This window comes from Ovis canadensis, chromosome 3 (assembly GCF_042477335.2).
Source record: "Ovis canadensis isolate MfBH-ARS-UI-01 breed Bighorn chromosome 3, ARS-UI_OviCan_v2, whole genome shotgun sequence".
NCBI lineage: Eukaryota > Metazoa > Chordata > Mammalia > Artiodactyla > Bovidae > Ovis > Ovis canadensis.
In genome coordinates, this window is record NC_091247.1 from 197,760,255 (window position 1) to 197,781,598 (window position 21,344).

At 36.6% G+C, this 21,344-nt stretch overlaps 1 protein-coding gene across 25 annotated transcripts in view; it reads left to right on the plus strand.

Moving 5' to 3' along the window:
- Positions 1-21,344, plus strand: part of SOX5 (SRY-box transcription factor 5) — a 1,143,569-nt gene that overhangs the window by 1,006,725 nt on the left and 115,500 nt on the right. For all 25 annotated transcript variants that reach the window (XM_069581248.1, XM_069581229.1, XM_069581234.1 and 22 more), the window contains one exon: positions 9,525-9,610. In XM_069581248.1, the coding sequence (XP_069437349.1) occupies positions 9,525-9,610 (86 nt within the window). The remainder of the gene's footprint in view (positions 1-9,524; positions 9,611-21,344) is intronic.

Here is a 21,344-nt window from a genome sequence, read left to right on the forward strand (position 1 = left end):
CAAGTTCACCTGTTGGCCCAGGAAATGAAAGGGAGCAACTTCCTTCAAAATTCCATCCCTAGTGTCCTTTTAGAATTGAGGGCAAAGAGGTGAAGGGGGAGACAGAGGATGAGATGGCTTCATGGCATCACTGACTCAATGGACGTTCTTGTTGTTCAGTTGCTCAGTCATGTCCAACTCTTTGCGACCCCATGGACCGCATGCAGCACACCAAGCTTCCCTGTTCTTCACCATCTCCTGGAGTTTGCTCAAACTCATGTCCATTGAGTCAGTGATGCCTTCTAACCATCTCATCTTCTGTCGTCCCCATCTCCTCTTGCCTTCAATCTTTCCCAGCATCAGGGTCTTTTCTAATGAGTCAGCTCTTTGCATCAGGTGCAATGGACATGAGTTTGAGCAATGTCAGGGAGAGAGTGAAGGAGAGGGAAGCCTGGTGTCCTGCAGTTCATAGGGTCACAAAGAGTCAGATACAACTCAGTGACTGAACAACAAGTGTCCTTTTTAACTTCATCTTATTTTACGCTCCTATAGAACTCCCTCCACTGGGAAGTTAAAGTGGTAGGAGTGGGGGCTTTTAAGTATTAATCTGATAAGATGATTAATAAGAGCAATCCTGGTTGCACTAAGTGGTGGGAGGCTTATTGTGTGACTTTTCAGAAGACATGGAAAGTAGGCGGTAAAAGGATCTTGAGAGATAATTTGTGGTGAAGTGCCATTTTTTTCAGATAGTTTAACAAATAACCTACCTCAATGCTCTTTCCAGGTTAATCTACCCTACCTTCTTCTTTTCGGGAAGTTTCCAGAGTGCCTTTTGCACTGTTCTACTTTTCTCATTGTATCCCTGGATTGGTTTACATGTTCATTTCTGTAACTTTTTTAGGAACTCTTCTAGGGCAGAGATTGTGTGTGTGTGTGTGTGTGTGTGTGTTTGCATTTGTGTATACGTTTTAATTTTTATAATGCCACAGACTTTCCAGATCATTTATCTTAGTTCAGTGGATGCAAGTGTTTGTGAAAGTGACCCTGAGCAAAAACATGCTTGCTTTTGACAATCTTGTTGTTATTCAATCACCAAGTAGTAGTCAACTTTTTTGTGACTGCATAGACTATAGCCTGCTAGGCTCCTCTGTCCATGGGATTACCCAGACAAGGATACTGAAGTGGGTTGCTATTTCCATCTGCAAGGGATCTTCGCAATCCAGAAATCAAACCTGAGTCTCCTTCATTGGCAGGTGGATTCTTTACCACTGAGCCACCATGGAAGCCCTTTGACAATCTTCCTAACCTAAATAACTTTGTTGTTTTTCTTACTCTTTATATAGAAAAAAAAAAGAGTCTCTTCAGTACTATCACTGGAAAGAACTATTTTCTAAATATTCATTACTTTTTAATACTAACATATATGATTTCTGAGGGGTTATTGGGTTATTTACTATTAGATATATCATTTATATCAATAGATACTCTAATCTAGATTGTATTTTGGAAACTATTGATTAACATGCCTCAGTGTATTTTTCCACTTTTTGAAAAATTTTAGTTTTGAGCTAGAATTTTCCATACTTGGCTTAAAAGAAGACACAAGTTTGGAAAGGCTTAAGGAAAAACTGTTCAAATGGTTAAAAACCTAGGAAAATCGAGAAGAAATTACTTTAGGTGAAAGTCAATTTGAATAACTTACACATGGTTAAACTTTAAAAGTCAGAATTTTCCATTATCCAATTTTTTACTAAGCAAGTATCTCATGAGGTATTTACAAAACAAACCAGTTGTAACATTTTTAGTGCAGTTTATAAAGAGATGGCATAAATAGATGACAGTATTTATTTCTGTAAAAGATACTTTTTCCCCAGCAGTTTCTGAATTTCTCTTTCCCCATTAAGAAGTACTCTTGACCTTGTATTGAAGTCTTATAGATTATGTGTCCACTTCAGAACACTGACACATGCATATAATTTATTTTGAATCTCCTTAATTGAGTTTAATTGTTATATTGGCCTTTTCACATTTATGGTGTTTGTATTTACTTTGTAACTGGGGCAGATTTCAACCAAACTAGTTCTTAATGTTTTCAGTCTGAAGCAGTGATAATAAAGTACATATGCTTCAAGTTATGCATGTTAGTATGTTGAATGGAGATAGCTGCATTAATATGGTAGCTTAGACACAAACCTTTTGAAATTAGTTGACATCCTATTTTTGATCTTATGTTTATCTTGAAACTGTGTGTGATTACAGGTATATAAGGGCAACAGTACTCTTTTTAATTCTTGCTGCCAGTTTTTTTTATTTTTCCAATTCACTTTAACATCAACTACATTGATATGAAGTTGCTTATGGCAAACATATTATTTAGTTTCCTAAGGCTGCCATAGTAAAATGAAGCAAATTGGTTGGTTTATACAACAGAAGTTTATTTTCTGACAGTTCTGAAAGCTCAAAATGCAAGATCAAGTTATCAACAGTATGGATTTCATTCTGAGGCCTCTTTTCTTCATTTTTAGATGGTTGTCTTCTCCTCTATCTGCACATACTTGTCCTTCCTTCTGTGTTGCTCATGTCCTGATCTCTTTCTCTAAAGACACCAGTCATATTGGATTAGAGCCTACTCATATGACCTTGTTTTATCCTGATTACCTCTTAAGGGACATATCTCCAAATATAGTTACATTCTGATATACTGGAGGTTAGTACTTTAACATATAAAGTTTGAGGGGACACAATTCAGCTCATAACAGACACATACATTATTTAGCTTGGATGTGTATATGTATGTTTACACATTAATACATGTATAATATGGCATATGAATAACATTTTAGTTATGTACATATATATGCATATTCAAAAGAAAGATAGCCATATTCATTTTATTACTATATATTCATGGATATAATAAATGAAAAATAATAAGATTCTAATATGCATGTGCATGTTTAAATGTTATGGAATAGTGTAGATTTTAACTAATGTGTTTATATAGCAGGCAATACTCAATTTGTTATTAAGAATTATATGCTAATAGTTGGAAAGTGCTGTAAACACCTATGTGGGTATTTGCAATCAACCCAAACTTATAAGTAAATCTGTATCCCTAGGTTAGAATTTGGAGTCATCTTTAAGATCTTCTGTTACTTAACTCCTTTAATTAAACTTGTTAAAACTTCATTTCATATCCATTGCCTTTTTGTAGCCAAATATCTTCCAGTCCGGATTATGAAAAGTTTCCCAGATCCCTGCTTTCTGTCTCTTTTCCTTTTATTCTATAACCTGTGAATTAAACTGGTTTTCTCTCCATTCCTCCAGCATATCACACCCATGCTATGATACATTTCACCCTTCCTAAAACATCTCCCCCGACACCTGCAAATCTTCAAGGCCACACTCACTCTTATTTTCACCTTTTATTCTTTAAATATTGAAACCTAGAATTAGTTCTCCCTCAAGTCCTATGGCACTGATGGTCAACTCAAATAAATTCTTTTCTAAGTGAGACTTAGAGTAAATAGATAGAGACAAATACAGTTTCTTTTGTTGTTTTTGTCTCCCATAAAAACTAGCAGAGTTCTAGTCATGTGGTAGATGATGTAAGTGCTTATTAATAGATTTCAACAAGTAAATTATATAAAATGAATTATCACTCTGAAGAGCACCATAGCCTCTAAACTTTTCCTGTCATTACTTTTAACATTATAATCATTAAATAAGTAATATAAATGAATGGTACAATTTTAAGTATTTAAATAGTTCTAATAGTCATAATATTTGGAGTGGGTTGCCATATCTTCCCGACGCAGGGATTGAACCTGGGTCTCCCGCATTCCAGGAAGATGCTTTAACCTCTGAGCCACCAGGGAAGCCCAGTTTAAATAAATGCAGATGCCAATATCTAAACTTCCTTTATAAAATCAGATATAGTATCTTCTGGATTAAATATTTAAAATTCCAAATGCTAAGTAAAACCTTGTCAGATAATATCAGTTGTCCTTTTTCCTGTATCACCATTTTCTTTTCTATGTACAATTTTTCTTATTAGTATATAAGTGTAGTATCATTTTTACAAATGGATAACCTGTCTAGTAAAAGTTTCTTTATTACACGTCCTCCAGTATCTATTACAAAGTATGTCACTGAAATTGTCTTGTTTTAGCACTTCTGCAGTGCATACAAATAGTCTGGAAATCTTGTTAAAATTTAAATTCTAATTCAGAAGGTTTACGCTTGCTACTTTAATAAATTCTCTGACAGCTTAGTGGCTTAAAATAAACAATTGTTTGAACACAGCCATGTTCCAGCTGAGTCTTTCACATCTTTTCAAATCAAGGTGTTGGCCTGGGCTGCAGTCATCTCTAGGCTTGACTTGGGGAGAAATCCACTTTCAAGCTCCCTCCCTTGGTTGTTGTCAGGCCACCTCCTTTGCTTGCTGTTGGCTGGAAGACATCAGTCCTTTGCAGTGTGGTCCTCTCTATAGGACAGCTCCCAATATAGCTGCTTGCTGAGAATAGGGGTGGTGGGGGAGCAAGCAAGACTGAGCCAGAGTTTTCTTGTAACCTAGTATCAAAAGTAATATCACATCACCTCTGTGTACTCTGCTCATTAGAAGGTAGTTACTAGGCCCAGTCCATAAGGGGAGGGAATTGCACAAGGACATGAATACCAGGAAGTGAGAGGCACTGGGGCTTCCATCTTAGAGGCTGCCTGCCACCTTAGGTTTGGAGTACAGCTTGAAATTATGCTAGGCTTCCCTGGTGTCTCAGTGGTAAAGAATCCACTCTCTGTACAGGAGTCACAGGAGACTCAGGTTCAGTCCCTGGGTTGGAAAGATCCCCTGGAAGAGGGCATGGAGACCTACTCCAGTATTCTTGCCTGGAGAATCCCATAGAAGACGAGCCTGGTGCTGTACAGTCTATTAGGTTGCCAAGAGTCAGAGATGACTGAGCAACACAGCATGCACACGCATTAAAATTCTGCTAACAAACTCCTCGGTGATGCCAGTGCTGCTTTTGAGAACTTCACTTTGAATAGCAAGGATCTACATTTATTATATTCAGTTCCTATCTTCTGTTCATTCTCTATGGATCACACTCACTGCAGTTAGTCTTTCTTAACCCTTGCTCCATTGAAATTGCCCTTGTAGAGATCTCCAATGACTTCTATATCACCAAGTCCAACATTTGAAAAAATTGAATATTCTTCCTGAAAATGTTGCTTTACTTGGCTTCTGGAACACCAACTTTACATCTCTCCTCTGTTTTTCTGCTAGTTACCTATCTTCCTAACTATAAATGTTAAGATATCCCATAATCCAATTTTTGGATCTCTTTTTTTAATCTATAGTTAACACTTGACTGGTTATAGCTTAAATTCAAGATATACGCTGACCACATTCAAATTTCTGTCTCCTATGTGGATTACTCCTCTAAAATCCTAACATGTTTATCAAGTTCCTCAATGAACACCTCTACATGGAGACTGATAGTCATTTCAGGCTTGAAATGTCCAAAAGAGAACTCTTTATTCTTTCCCCTTCATTTTCCTCACAGACAGTCCCAACTTGGCAGTTTTGTTTATCATCTGTGTTTGCAAATCCAAAAAATAGTTCCACTTCCTAATCAACTGTCCAGTGAAAAACCTGGGAAGAATCTTTGAGCCTTTTATAACTCTCATATGTAAACAATCATTAGGTCTTGTCAGTTTTGCTTCTTAAATACAGCTTGACCTTCTCCAGTATTCTTTATTCCAACATCACCACCCTAATCTGAATCATCATCATATATTATACAGAGTTCTGCATGTTTTTATTATTGATGACAGCTTCAAACCTCTAGCCCAAGGGGTTTTACTCAACCCATCTTTTTTCCATGTTCATGGTTTCTTTTTCCTAGTAGGACAAAATTTAGATTCTTTATGTTGTTCTCTTCAGTTCAGTTCTCTCGCTCAGTCATGTCCGACTCTTTGCGACCCCATGAATGGCAGCACGCCAGGCCTCCCTGCCCATCAGCAACTCCCGGAGTTCACCCAAACTCACGTCCATCGAGTCTGTGATGCCATCTAGCCATCTCATCCTCTGTCGTCCCCTTTTCCTCCTGCCCTCAATCTCTCCCAGCATCAGAGTCTTTTCCAAAGAGTCAACTCTTCCCATGAAGTGGCCAAAGTATTGGAGTTTCAGCTTTAGCATCATTCCTTCCAAAGAACACCCAGGGCTGATCTCCTTCAGAATGGAGTGGTTGGATCTCCTTGCAGTCCAAGGGACTCTCAAGAGTCTTCTCCAATACCACAGTTCAAAAGCATCAATTCTTTGGCTCTCAGCCTTTTTCACAGTCCAACTCTCACATCCATATATGACTACTGGAAAAACCATAGCCTTGGCTAGACGGACCTTTGTTGGCAAAGTAATGTCTCTGCTTTTGAATATGCTATCTAGGTTGGTCATAACTTTCCTTCCAAGGAGTAAGCGTCTTTTAATTTCATGGCTGTAATCACCATCTACGGTGATTTTGGAACCCCAAAAAATAAAGTCTGACACTGTTTCCACTGTTTCCCCATCTATTTGCCATGAAGTGATGGGATCAGATGCCATGATCTTCATTTTCTGAATGTTGAGCTTTAAGCCACTTTTTTTCACTCTCCTCTTTCACTTTTATCAAGAGGCTCTTTAGTCCTTCTTCACTTTCTGCCATAAGGGTGGTGTCATCTGCATATCTGAGGTTATTGATATTTCTCCCTGCAATCTTGATTCCATCTTGTGCTTCATCCAGTCCAGCGTTTCTCATGATGTACTTTGCATATAAGTTAAATAAGCAGGGTGACAATATACAGCCTTGACATACTCCTTTTCCTATTTGGAGCCAGTCTGTTGTTCCATGTCCAGTTCTAACTGTTGCTTCCTGACCTGCATATAGGTTTCTCAAGAGGCAGTTCAGGTGGTCAGGTATTTCCATCTCTTTCAGAATTTTCCACAGTTCATTGTGATCCACACAGTCAAAGGCTTTGGCATAGTCAATAAAGCAGAAATAGATGTTTTTCTGGAACTCTCTTGCTTTTTCCATGATCCAGCGGATGTTGGCAATTTGATCTCTGGTTCCTCTGCCTTTTCTAAAACCAGCTTGAACATCTGGAAGTTCACAGTTCATGTATTGCTGAAGCCTGGCTTGGAGAATTTTGAGCATTATTTTACTAGCGTGTGAGATGAGTGCAATTGTGTGGAAGTTTGAGCATTCTTTGGCATTGCCTTTCTTTGTGATTAGAATGAAAACTGACCTTTTCCAGTCCTGTGGCTATTGCTGAGTTTTCCAAATTTGCTGGCATATTGAGTGCAGCACTTTCACAGCATCATCTTTCAGGATTTGCAACAGCTCAACTGGAATTCCATCGCCTCCACTAGTTTTGTTCGTAGTGATGTTTTATAAGGCCCACTTGATTTCACATTCCAGGATGTCTGGCTCTAGGTGAGTGATCACACCATCGTGATCATCTTGGTTGTGAAGATCTTTTTTGTACAGTTCTTCTGTGTGTATGTTTATATTGTACATAAAATCATACACAATCTGGCCTCTGATTCCCTCTCCAGTCCCATTTATCTCTGCTTCCCTGCCTGTAGTCTATACTTAAGCAGTTCAGGAACTTAGCTATGATATAACACTCCCATTTTACCTTGAGTCTTATTGAAGATTATTTTCCTTCCTGAAATGCTTCCCTTCTTTGCCTGGCTTGCTTTCACTTCATTCATTTTTGAGCTTAAACATGATTTCATCCTAGAGGGTGTCTTTGATCTTTTAGCCTGGGTTTGAGGTACCCACAGTACAGTCCATAGCATCGTATGTGTAACTTTTACTTTGTTTTATACTAATTGAGTTATTCTTTGTCTTTTTCTCCCATTAAGCTGTAGAACCACATCAGGGGAAATAAATTCAGGAGTTTTGAAGCCTGAAACATGTAATTTTGGGGACTGTATTTAAAAATAAAAATATGGAAATTACATATATATATATTTATATATATCATCTACATTATGGGCTTCCCTGGTGGCTCATTGGGAAAGAATCAGCCCACAGTCCCTGCATAGGGAAGACCCCCTGGAGGAGGGCACCGCAGTCCTCTCTAGAATTCTTACCTGGAGACTCCCATGGACAGAGGAGCCTGGAAGGCTGCAGTCCCTGGGTTTGCAAAGAGTCAGAGACGACTCAAGTGACTGAGCACACGCACGTATGGTCTACCTTATATACATATATATATATATATATATATGTACACAAAGTAAAAAAATACTTCTTTATAAAAAGGATCACAACAAAGTAAAAAATTAAGGAAGCTGACAGATATGAAAACATATGACCCTGTGAACACACTGCTAGGAGCCCTTTCCAGAACCCAAAGCTTAAGCTTCATTAAATTTCCAGTAAATACACCTCTTGACATGAGTTTTCTTGAAAGCTCCATTTCTAGTGTCAACAGCAGTGTTTAACACAAATCAGGTACTCAATAAATATTTTTGAATGAATTATTAACTGAGTTATTTGCAGTTATATTTCTATACATTTGACATTCAACAAGTTTTTCACAAATTATAGTTCTACAAAAAGCTTTATATATTAGAAAATTGTTCTTACAGTTATTATTTTCCATTTTGCTACAGTTTCATTTCAAATGACTAATAATGTACATGTCTGTTAGCATATCACCGGGCTTTGTGCAGATATCCGTTGTACCTCTTTATTGAGTGGAAAAAAAATTTTATTTGTATCAAAAAAATCTCCTATAATGTGTGTATATATGTATAGATGTTTGTGTATATCTGTGTTTTTATAGATCATCTGTATTAAAACTTTAATTTTTAATTGCTTAAATTTTTTAGTGTTTTAGGTGTTCCCATAAACAGAAAGCCTTTGGGGAAAACCACCTATATTCTTCTTCTTTTACAGTATATTTTTTAAACATTTGTCTCTGGAAATAAAGATAACTAGTACTTTACATGACTTTTAAAAATGCATCAGATTTTTTCTTTATATGAGTTTGTCCATGGAACATTATTTAAGAGGTTATTTGAATCAAGACAGTAACATAGCATTCAAAAGATAAGCTGCTTGGCCTAAATATTGAGAGTTTAGTTTGTTAAAGTAAAATTAAGTTTAGTTAAATTCTTTTTATAATAACATTTTAAATTTGCTGAGGACTTGGTGTGCTCATATCAAGATTATCAGGTGTGATGTGTGTGTGTGTGCGTGTATGTGTGTGTTATAAAGTGCAGCCCTCTGATCAATACGCACTTTTTCCTCCCATTTTCCTAAACACATCATGAAAAAAGGATGAGGTTTCCGCCTTAATTGCTTGTGCCTTTTATTCACATTCCTCTCTCAGCCAGAATTGTGAAAAGAGTGTTAGTAAAAAGCTGCACAATAGAGCTTTTCATTAGGCCTAGGCAAGGCACACAAAAGAAGGCTTTTGGAAAGAGTGAATGCATGAGTTTAATTTGCAGGTGGAGAGTAGATAAAAGGTGCTGACGCCTCTATTATTCTCTTACGTAGGTGACCCTTACCCTGTACAGCTGATCCCAACTACCATGGCAGCTGCTGCCGCGGCAACACCGGGCTTAGGCCCACTCCAACTGCAGGTAAGTCAGGAGACAATACACCGGAGACAAAGGTTAAGTAAATATCGAAAACAGCTATTATCCTGTTAACGCAGAATATAACTGACTACGGATATTTGCCTCACACTTTTTTGTTTTTGAATTTATGTGTACTGATTCTCAACCCAAAGTTGGTTTTTTTTTTTGATTTTTAGTCCTGTTTTCTGTATTAAAGATAACTTGTAATTTTTTTATTGCCTGATATGATTTAACAAAATGAGCTGTAGTTTTACTTTGATTACTGTATGTCATAGTTTCATCACAGAATGGTCTTCATCAAGATAAAAAGAAGTCAAAAGCTACAAAAGATATTCAGATACTTACGGATCAAGACAGCTTAACAAAAATTACATTTAAAATTGTTCAAGATGCTCAGTATTTTTGAAGCACTCTGTAGATATCTTTATTTTCCTGCTCATGCCAGCTCAGTTGGATAAGCAAGAATAACTAGACCAAATAAGTAGATGCCTAAATGAATACAACTTTATCACAACATCCACTTCTTTTGGCCCAGCAGAAGCTATATTCCCATATATCCTTGAATGTCAGTGATAACTCTGTCAGATGCCCAAGTGATTTTAGAAATTTTGTCTCTAGAGTTGGAAAGAATATCAATTAAATTCTATTAAAGGTATCTTTCATTAACTGTTTAAATCTTTCAGTCAGCATCCTCTCACCCTCGTTTCTGTTTGGGACTTTATAATAGTTACACAGTTAATGGGAATAACAAATCATCTAATAATAGGATTAATCTCTCCTTGTGAGAAGTGTTATATTTTCCTTTGCCTGAAAGACACAGTATGCTGGTAAAGTCAAGCATGAAGCACTCATGCTTTACAAAATTAAGTTGTATTCATGAAAGTGCATTGTCATGATAGATGACCTTAGCCTATAAGGAAAATACAGTTTAAATTGTAGCATCAAAAGACAGATGCATCTGGTCAGCACAGGGAATTGTCAGAAGACGTGGTGGGTTTCTGAGAAACTGGTTGAGTCTCACAGGAGGGGAACACAGGAGGAGCTGAGACATACTGTGTTCTACAGAGGTTAATGACAGTCATTCCTATTCTACCTTTTCTCCAAAAAACACTGCGGTGTGAGTTTCTGTTTCTTTGAGCTGGAAATAACTTTAGGAAGTGCTGGAACCATGGGGACAATAAAAGTAACAACATTTGTTATCCTTTGAAATCTGAAAAATAACTACAATACAGAGAAGTGGCTATAATAGGTAAAACTAAAAAGAGTAGTGGGATTAAAGGAAGAGGGAAGAATATCCAGCAATAGATTTGAATGTGGAAAATAGGAGTTTTAGAGATCTAGGCTGTCAGTTTTCAAAACAAATTAGACATTCTCATTTCCTTTCACCATTGGATCAGTGATGAGAGGGAACACAGGCAAGCTGGAGGTATTGCCTATGTTTCATTGTTATAAGCCAGTAGAAACTGGCTTTGCTAGGTAACAGTCCGAACTTACACTTTTCTAAAAAGAATAGTATTAGAATATTTTTACACAAATTAAGTTTTATTTCTGCCCTTATGATATGATATCAGAGTCCCTTAAAATGTAAGTATATGAAAACTGTGTTTATCACAAAACAAGGAAAAAGACACCAAACATGTTTGCTTTTGATTCAACTATGGTAAAGAATCTGCCTTCCAATGCAGGACATGCAAGAGATGCAGGTTCGATCCCTAGGTTAGGAAGATCCCCTGGAGGAGGAAACAGCAACCCACTCTAGTATTTTTACCTGGAGAATTCCACAGACAGAGAAGCCTGGTGGTCTACAGTCTGTGGGGTCACAAAGAGTCAGACATGACTGAGCACAGCACAGGGCAGGGCAACTATAATTTGATCTATAAAGGGGATAAAGATACTTTATGTAAGGTGGCTTTGTACTCATTAAAATATATGAATTTTAGTTGGGAACTCAATTTGGGCTTACCAGGTGGCACTAGTGGCTAAGAATCCACCTGTCAGTGCAGCAGATGGAAGAGACACAGTTAGATCCCTGTGTTGGGAAGACCACCTAGAGGAGGAAAAGGCAACCCATTCCAGTATTCTTGCCTGGAAAATTCCATGGGCAGAAGAGCCTGGCGGGCTACAGACCATGGGGTAGCAAAGAGTTGGACATGATTGAGTGATTGAGCACATACAAACCAACACTGTGGAACAATAAGAAAGTTAGTAATCTCACCTTTTCATGATAAGCCGTTAACTTCTATCAAAACACCAATACACACACACACACACACACACATACACACACACACACACACACACACATACACACATACACACATATACATATGCATCTTTTTGCTTGTGATTAAAAAGAAGTACTCAAATCCAAATATGTGTTTCAAGCACATGTCATAGCAGAGAGTCTGGCTTTTCTTTGAAGTGGATGCTCTCACCTTTGCTCAGGTGCCTACACCAGCCTACTTTTCTGCTCCTGTTCCTAACACTATATTCACAGATCCGTAACTTCAGCATTCCCCAGAGCTGTGAAGGAGACCTGCATGCTCTTCCTTCCCTTGCATTAAAACAGCATCCAAATTCTTTTCTTCTCCACAGACCTTCTCAGACAGGGCAGGGAAAAGCTCCCTACAATGTCTAGGCAGAAGTCTTCTCTTAATCCTAACCCAACGTTCACTCCAGTCTTGTGAACCTACTTCTGTGAAGCTTCATCTCAATGGAGTATAATATATGAGCCAGTTGTAATTTTCTCCAAACTTTGCTTTCAATTATACTGATAAATCTCCATTTTTCCATCACTTAATAGTACCTGGAGTAGACTTCATCACTTTGAGTCCCTTTCAGTAACTAAGATTATCTTTCTTTTATGGAAATTCAGTCCCATGTTCTTATGCTAGTTCCCTGGTAAGGCTTTCATACAAAGATTAACTCATTTAATTCTTATTGCAACACTGTGTATTATGTCTTAATAACTCTATTTGACAAGAAAACTGGGTCACAGAGTCCAATATCCATGGTTTTAAAACAATTTTATATGTTTTTCCAAAAACAGATTTTATTTTAAACATTAGAGATGTTGCCCTTCTTTAGACATTTGCTTGTAACTCAGTAATAAAATTATGACAATAAGGCTGATTAATTGGTACTCATACAAACCCTATATATGCATTGCAATACTGAAGGACTCATAAGGACAGCTGTTTACTTCAGACTCTGAGTTTTCTATTTCATAACTCTTTACACAGATATGTGTTGATTCAAGCTTCTCTTTTTGAACATCTAGATCTAAGAAAGGACCCTATAAATATATTTCTACTCACAGTTGACACTGTTTACCTACCATTCATTTTCCTTTGAAATTATCTTTTGTGCATAATTGTTCACACTTGGAAAATAATAAGTAAAACCAATAGCCAAGACCTTTATTAAAGAAGAAATAATGTGAAGTACAATAGTTTTAAAAGACAAGCAAAATGACATGTTTTAAATTAGACTACTATTTATTACTTAAATATCACTTCAAGTTCCTGGATAAAATAAGAAAATATTTTTCATACAGTAAGAAATACTTTGGGATTCCGTGGTGGCTCAGATGGTAAACAGTCTGCTTGCAATGCAAGAGATCCAGGTTTGATCCCTGGTTTGGGAAGATATCCTGGAGAAGGAAATAGCAACCCACCCAAATATTCTTGCCTGGAGAATCCCATGGATAGAGGAGCCTGGTGGGCTATAGTCCATGATGTCACAGAGTCAGATGCTAGTGTCCAACTAACACTTTCACTTTCATGAAATACTTTACATTAAAAAATCACCTTACTATATATACATTGTAGGAGCAATTAAAATAGTCTCTGTGCATGCATGGTCATTCGGTCATGTCCAACTCTTTGTGACTCTATGGACTGTAGTCCACCAGACTCCTCTGTCCATGGGATTCTCCAGGCAAGAATACTGGAGTGGGTTGCCATTTCCTTCTCCAGGATATCTTCCCAACCCAGGAATCGAACCCACATTTCCTGTGCGTCTCCTGCATTGCAGGCAAATTCTTTATCACTGAGCCACCAGGGAAGCCCCTAGAATAGTCTAAGTCTTGTCAAATATTTATTTTTATTTTTATAGAGAAATATGAGTAAGAAAAATGATAATCTGAGTTCTGTATAAAACATACAAATTAACATGTTGTGCTCAGGCACCATTTTATTTATTTCTATTATAATGAAATATCTGTCCTTGTTTCCTCTGAGCCTTTTCATAAGCTTTTAAGCCTTTCCTGGGTTTCAGATCCATATATCCAACTATTTGTTGGCAACTAAGAGGAAACATAGATATTTACACGCACAATAAACCGACTACAAAATGGACCTGACCACTTATCTTCCTTGACCCCTGACCTGCTCATTCTTTGATCTTAGCAAATGGCTCCATTCCATCTGTTTCTTAACCCTGGAAAGCATGAGCACCATCTTTAACTTTTCTTCCTTCTTCCTCTGGACCTATACATTCATTATCTTCCTATTCATTCCACCTACTAAACACACCAATCATCTGTTTTGTTTTGTTTTGTTTTGTTTTGTTTTTTGCATATTAACTGTCACTCTGTGAATCTTGCTACCCTCCTAGCTTGCATAATTAACCCTAGTAGCCCTGGACTGAAGCAACTTAGCAGCAGCAGCAGCAGCCCCTGAACTGGCCTTTCAGTCTTCATTTTGCCCTCTTCAACACACTCTGTCCTGTATACTTTTGTCAGAATGATCTTTATGATTCTGATCATGGCCTTCTCCTACTTAAATACCTTAAATTACATGGTGTTTTCAAGTTCTCTCTCCCTTCTGAATCTTTGAAGGTGGTATTTGCTCTCTGGGGAACCCTATCACCCACCTTTTTTTACCAAGCCAACTCCTACTTATCCCTGAGATTGCAAATGAAAGCCTCACTTTTTCAGGGAAGTCATCATTGTCTTCAGGTCTGGATTAATGTAGCTTTTATGTATGCCTAGAGTACACTGTATTTTCCGTCTCATGGCACTTGTGGAAAATGTTCTAAATCCTACTTTTTGGCTGCTACCAGATGGCATAATCTATGAAGTGATTGACTCACCCATCATTTGCACTTAACCACGTACTTGAAGTATTTAAGGGACTTAATAAGTATTTAAGAAACTAAAGGATGAAGAATTAATCTTAACATTACACTTAAATTATGTATCATTAACTCGCTACTCTTCTTTATAAGAGTGGACTTGAGCGGAATATTAATGATTAATTTCCCATATAAATTAATATCCATCTTTGTGGAAACTCTACATGCCTAGTACCTTGCTTGGCACTGCACTGTTTAAAAGTTGCGTTTATAATAGTTCTGCTCTACACTGCCTTATTCATTGTGCTCCAGCTAACTAGATCGTTTGCTGTCCCTTGACTTGCCAGGGTATGCTCTCACTTTAGAGTTTTACATTACCTGTCCCCCTGCCTGGAAGGCGAATTCACTTCATTCAAGAATTTTCTCTAATGTCCCCTCTAGTAGTCTTGGTCTAAGTAACCTCTTGAAATCATAAAATAACTCTCCCAGAGATACCACACTTCTGTTTCCCTTATTCTGCTTTTTTTTCTAAAGTACTAGCCATCTTCAAACATACTATATAACTTGCATAGTATGTTCCTTTTTTATTATCTGCCTATTTCAAATAATGGAGGGAATGTCATGTTGTTGTTGTTGAACAATAATGTATCTCAAGTGCTTGGGAAAAGTAGGTGGTATTCAGTACATAGTAATCAAATGAAGAAACTATCATAAGCTAATGGTCATCATCATTTTTAACAAGATAACAAAGCAGTATATGTTTAATTTCTGGAATAAATGATATTAATTTAGCTACCATGGAACAGTATGTTTTCTCAACCCTTATTAAAAAATTCTTAGTATATGAGAAAGCCATAGCTCTCTCTCTTCTTTTCCTTCCTCCTTTTATCTTATTTGTAAACATGGGCTGCTGAATAAAGAATGTGTTTTAGCATTTATTACAGTTTATATAATTCATTTACGTCATAATTTGTGAGAAAAAAACAAAGATTTCAACATTAGTTTATGTCTACGTTGTTTGTTAACATGTATACAGACGTACATAGGAATATGAATTGTTAGAGGTGCGTTTGACTCATTAGGACTCACTGTGACAATACAACACTAAAGGGAATTCTTTCCAAATAGTGGAGAGATGTATTCTCAAAATACTAACTAGCCACTTAGTAATCTCATATACTCTTTACCCCATTCTCTTTTTTCTTCCCCTTCTCTTTTTCCCTTTCCCCTTCTTCTTCAAACTACTTATTTTTCTTCCAGAAGCCAAGGATGCCTTTTGATATTTGTTCTCCTAATATTATCTTTTTTAAAGGAGGGATATTAACTTACATAGAAAACTAATCTACCTTCATTTTACATTAAGAAGTGAATATAATTATTTAAGCAAAATAAACTTACGTTTTGAATCTTTTAGACATTTGTGACTAGATAAAATCAGTTAAGCAAATTGTCTATAATTAATGAAACCAGATGATGGCAATAGTCCATGTAACAGTTATTTCTCATATTTATTGTCATTAATTTGCATTTTACTTAATGGGCATCATGAACTTTTTAATAAATAGTAAGAATTGTAGTGCAGTATCCTATTTCTGTTTTTTAAACTAGGTTTTTAAGATTGGAAATTAGAAGGAAATATTTATCCACTTATTTCTCACTTTATAAATACCATATTTGTGTTGGCCAAGATGGTTGCCACCTGTTCTACCTATAGGAAGCCAAAAATGTCGGCTCCAACCAGTGATTAATAATCCTAAGCAGGGGAAAAAAGGTTGAAATTCTTTTTGGATGTACATATTTTACTCAACTGAACAAGTAGCATTCATTCCAGAAATTTTATTAAATTAATTTACCTTTTACTGATTTTAGTAGGATTATTTTTAAAGTGCATAATAATATTTTTGGAATAAAGACTCAAACTTACAAGTTGTCATAAATGAAATCCCATAGAGCTACAGTTCCAGCAACCCCTAATATCAGTAGCATGCATCCTCCAAGATACAGAAAATGATAGATGACATGTGATCAGAGGAGAGAATGAATTATATAGAATATCAACTAAAATCAATCTTTTTTTCCTAGCTATCAAAGGTACATGGAAGTCATGGCAGAAATGGCTTCAGTTTCTCTCTGGCCAAAGGTAGCAACAAGATAGATGTGGACGAAAAAATGAAGTTCATCTTTTTATCAACCTCCTGCCAGTCTCTGAAGGAGGTCAATAATTATGACAGGACACAGACAAATGCTTTGTATTTCCCAGAGCGCTATAGTGACTGAGCATGTCTTCATGTGTCTGACCAAAGAAACGCCCAGAAAATCAATAAGGAAGAAATAACCGTATGGAGAGGTCCAGACATGAGGCTTTTTTACCTTCTTATTGAGGGAATTGCTTACAAGATTAATTCTTGTAAAGTACTCATCTTTATCTGCCTAGACGCTCTACCATTCAGTTTATCTCTCAGGTCACCATCATTTCCACACAGGGTGGAAAATAATCAACTGCTCTTCATTTCAGTCGCAACCCTGGTGTGTTGTTTGCTGTTGGACTTCTGTCTGCATGAGTGAGTTTTCTTGCAGGTTAAAAGAATGAATTCCCTCCTTTCCTCTCCCTTCGACCCTGAGCCTGCAGGGCAGACAGACAGAAGCACACATATGATTAATACAGCACAGCTGCAAGTGTGAGTCATTTGCATATGTATTAATAGAGGCAAAAAAAAAAAACCCAACAACAATTAAATTATATACAGAGATATTCTGCATACTAAAGAACTTATGTAAATAGGCCTGAAAAAGTGCAGCCAACATTTCCCCTGACTTCTCCAAGCCCATATGGGCTAGAGTCGGAACCCAGCAGTGTTCAAGAATCTCCTTTAAGGAAAAACCTGGTAGGAGCTGCATCCATAGTTATTACCACCCCTAGGGTTCCCGGGAGCTGTTTGACATTTGCACAATGGAGACAGTACTGGCAGTGTCTTTTCCACACTATTCCTGTATTGCCTTGTTTCCAGCAGTTTCATGGTGTCTCATTACGTGCCAGCAGAAACATCAGTACACATGCGCTTTTCCACACTATTCCATTTTTATTGTAATGACCAATTAAATGGTAAACTTTAAAACTGTATTTGAAGTTCTCCCATTGACTATACTTAAGTAATATAAACGATTTCTCAGTGCCAGGTTTCCTGGTCACAAGTTCATGCCCATTCCTCGATGGCATTCTGTGTTCCCTTAATGTTTCTAAGCTAGTTACCTTATATAAAAGGATTGCTAGGCTCAAGGCCAACAGTAGATGCAATCCTAGAAACAACACCAGTTTGTTGTAATTTTGAAAGTGTACAGGTTTTTTGTTTTATCAAGAAAAACAGAAAGGAAGAGAAGACTATAAGACTATAAAAAGGAAGAGAAACTAAAATTCTTCAGATTCACAGATTGTATTTATATTAGAAATCAGGTCCTTAAACATAATTGTCAGTTTAGATTATGTTACTTTAATTTATTCAGGAATGTCTTATGAAGACAAATTCAACCTTAGAAGTAAAATTCTATATAAGTAAAAGTTATCGGTTGAATGGCATCACCAACTTGACGAACATGAGTCTGAGCAAGCTCCATGAGTTGGTAATGGACAGGGAAGCTTGGTGAGCTGCAGTCCATGGGATCACAGAGAATTGGACATGACTCAGTGAACTGAACTGAAAAGTTATTGCTTAATAGAAACAATAAGAATCTTGAGCCTAAGGAACCCAAATGAAGAGAGATGCTCCTTAAGAGAAACAAACCTTGGTTTTGGTACCAGAAAATTGTTGAACATTATCCACAAATATGGATAATATTTGGATGATTAAATCTCAAAGCATGCAGCTGGAATATGTAAATTATATTGCATATAACAGGTAAACATAAGGCAGAAGTCTTCATAGTTAATTAATTTTATACAGGAAAGCTTAGTCTTAGCAGGCAAAGAAAAACTTAGTCTCTCAGCAGGCAATAATTAGAGGAAAAATAACATAGACTAAAGCAAAAAAATTTATTATTATATTAAGGCATTGTCTTTAGTATTTTGAGTCATTGATACTTAATGATAGGCAGTGTAATATAATGGTTAAAAGTGTGGTTAAAATGGTTAAAAACCACAGCCATCTGTGCCTTAAATCATGGTTCTGCTATTTACTGCCTCTGTGATTCTGGGCAAGTTACCTAACCTCTCCATGTTTTAGTTTTCTTGTCTGTAAACTGTGGATATAAATGATATGTTATTGTGAGGATTAAATGAGGTAATATACAGAAAGTGCTTAGGGAAATAATAGAGTTAATTATAATTTATCGAATACTGTGTCCTAAGTAATAATAAATGCTTGGTATTGTTAGTTGATTGGGCTTCCCAGGTGGCACAGTGGTAAAGAATCCTGAATGCACACACGCATTATTAGTTGATTAATATTATTAGCTGGTATTAAACTAATTTTTATGGCTTAAAAAAGGCAGCCTTGCAAAGGAAGACTGGGCACACTTTAAAAATGTTTAAAAATTTATTTTTGTATGCACTGAGTCTTCGTTGCTGCATGCTGTCTTTCTCTAGTGGCAGCAAGTAGGGACCGCTCTGTTTCTCATTGAGTGGCTTCTCTTGTTGCAGAGCACAGGCTCTAGGGCACATGGGTTCACTAGTTTTGGCACTTGGGCTGAGTTACTCTGCCACGTGTGGAATCTTCCCAGACCAGGGATCAAACCCATGTTTCCTGCATTGGCAGGTGAATTCTTAACCTGTACCACCAGGAAAGTCCAGCATACTTTTCTTATTGTAGATTTATTGTACAGTTCAGCATCTAAAGCAAGTTAATAAAATTGAAACACATTGTCTTATTTACAAGGAAATGATTTCTGTCCCCTGTGTGATATAATTTTAAGGCCCATCACAAGAATCTATAGGAAACAATGAGTTTAATTATTCAAAAAAAAAAGCCGAGTAGTTACTTGGAGTATAGATCTGTGGTTTGCTATTGCTCATTCTTTATCTCAATATTTGTATCTATAAAATGACAATAATGCCTCCTGTCAATCCTATTTTTCCATGCATGTAATGCAAATGAATTGTCTCTGTGAGCTGCCAGCAACTATTCTAAATAAATGGCTTATAAAATTTAAAATAAGTTATTTACATAGATGCTTTTAAGGTAATAATTTATTTTAAAATAAATGATATAAAAATTTTTCTGGTATAACTCTTCAGAGCATACACTTCTTGAAATATATTAATAGAATATTTTCTAAAACATCTATCTCTTATTCTGTCCCCTCATTGTAGGGCTAAAGTGTTTCTCAGGGTTTCCCAGGGAGCTCAGTGGTTAAGAATCTATCTGTCAATGCAGGAGATACGAGTTCGATCCCTGGATCGGGAAGATACCCTGGAGAAGGCAATGGCAACCCACTCCAGTGTTTTTGCCTGGAAAGTCCCATGGATAGAGGGGCCTAGCTCTCTAGGCCATGGGGTTGCAAAGAGTCAGACATGACTGAGCAACACACAAACACATACACACACAAACTTTTCATTAGTTTCTTTAAGGAAATAGTTCCTATGTTTTCAAACTTGAATGTGGAAGCAAATTATTTCATAAACCCCACAGTATCCTGTAAATTTTATTTACTCAGCAAATATTTATTCTTTGTAAGTGACTTAGCATCATACAGAATGCAAAGATAAATTAGCTAAAAATTCTTAAAGGATCATAGAGGAGCTTGAAATATAAGAGAATGAATGACATGCAAAAATAGAATAGAATTTGAAGAAAGTCATACAGCCTCCTGTCCTACTCCTATTTGAAATAAAATGGACCTCAAAGACCTGTAAAAGCAATTGTTTCAAACTGTTCACAAGAGTCTAAGTGGCTCCAACCACCATCAAACAGTACCATTCACTTTTATTTGTTTTATAGATTGAATTCTACTGGCTGAGATTGTTTGAATAAAAGATTCTCCTGCTAAAACAGAATTTAAAAAACCATCCTTCTATTGTAGCTCTTGAATATTATTGATGAGGTAATTTAGACTTTAAATAGTGACCTGGATAAATCAGACATTAACAGAACTGTGCCTGGAATCCTGGCAGCTGAAAGCTAAATCTAGCTTCTTCCCGTTGTTCCATGGAATCCTTAAAAATAAATGCATACATTCATGTATATTATTTTTAAGTTGTTTTGTATAAAAGGAGGGGAGAAAAATTGATATTTTTGTATTTAGACCATTAAATTAAGGATGCATAAAACAATGGGTAGGATTTGCATACTAGAAACAATAGCAACCTTCTGAATTGCTTTCATTTTGCTGAGTTCACTGATTGTGCTCTGTGAATTAATTCTTTTGTGAAAAGCTATTGAAAGATCAAGGAATTCAGAAAACAAAACAACAGAGAAGCGTGTTGAACCTTCAGAGAAGGTTCAAAGTAAGATTGTTTGCATCACAGGTCTTGTTGATAGTTTATTTGGTTCTTAGAAGAAAGATAGTATTCAAAAGTTGATTGTATAATAATGCAGATAAGATTTTGCACTGATGAATGAAGTGTTCTGAGAGAAAGACCAAGGAAAAAAACCGTTACAATATTGAGCTACATTTGGTTGGCAAGGATCTTTGTAAGACTTGAAAATAGATCCCTATTCGATTCCTTCAG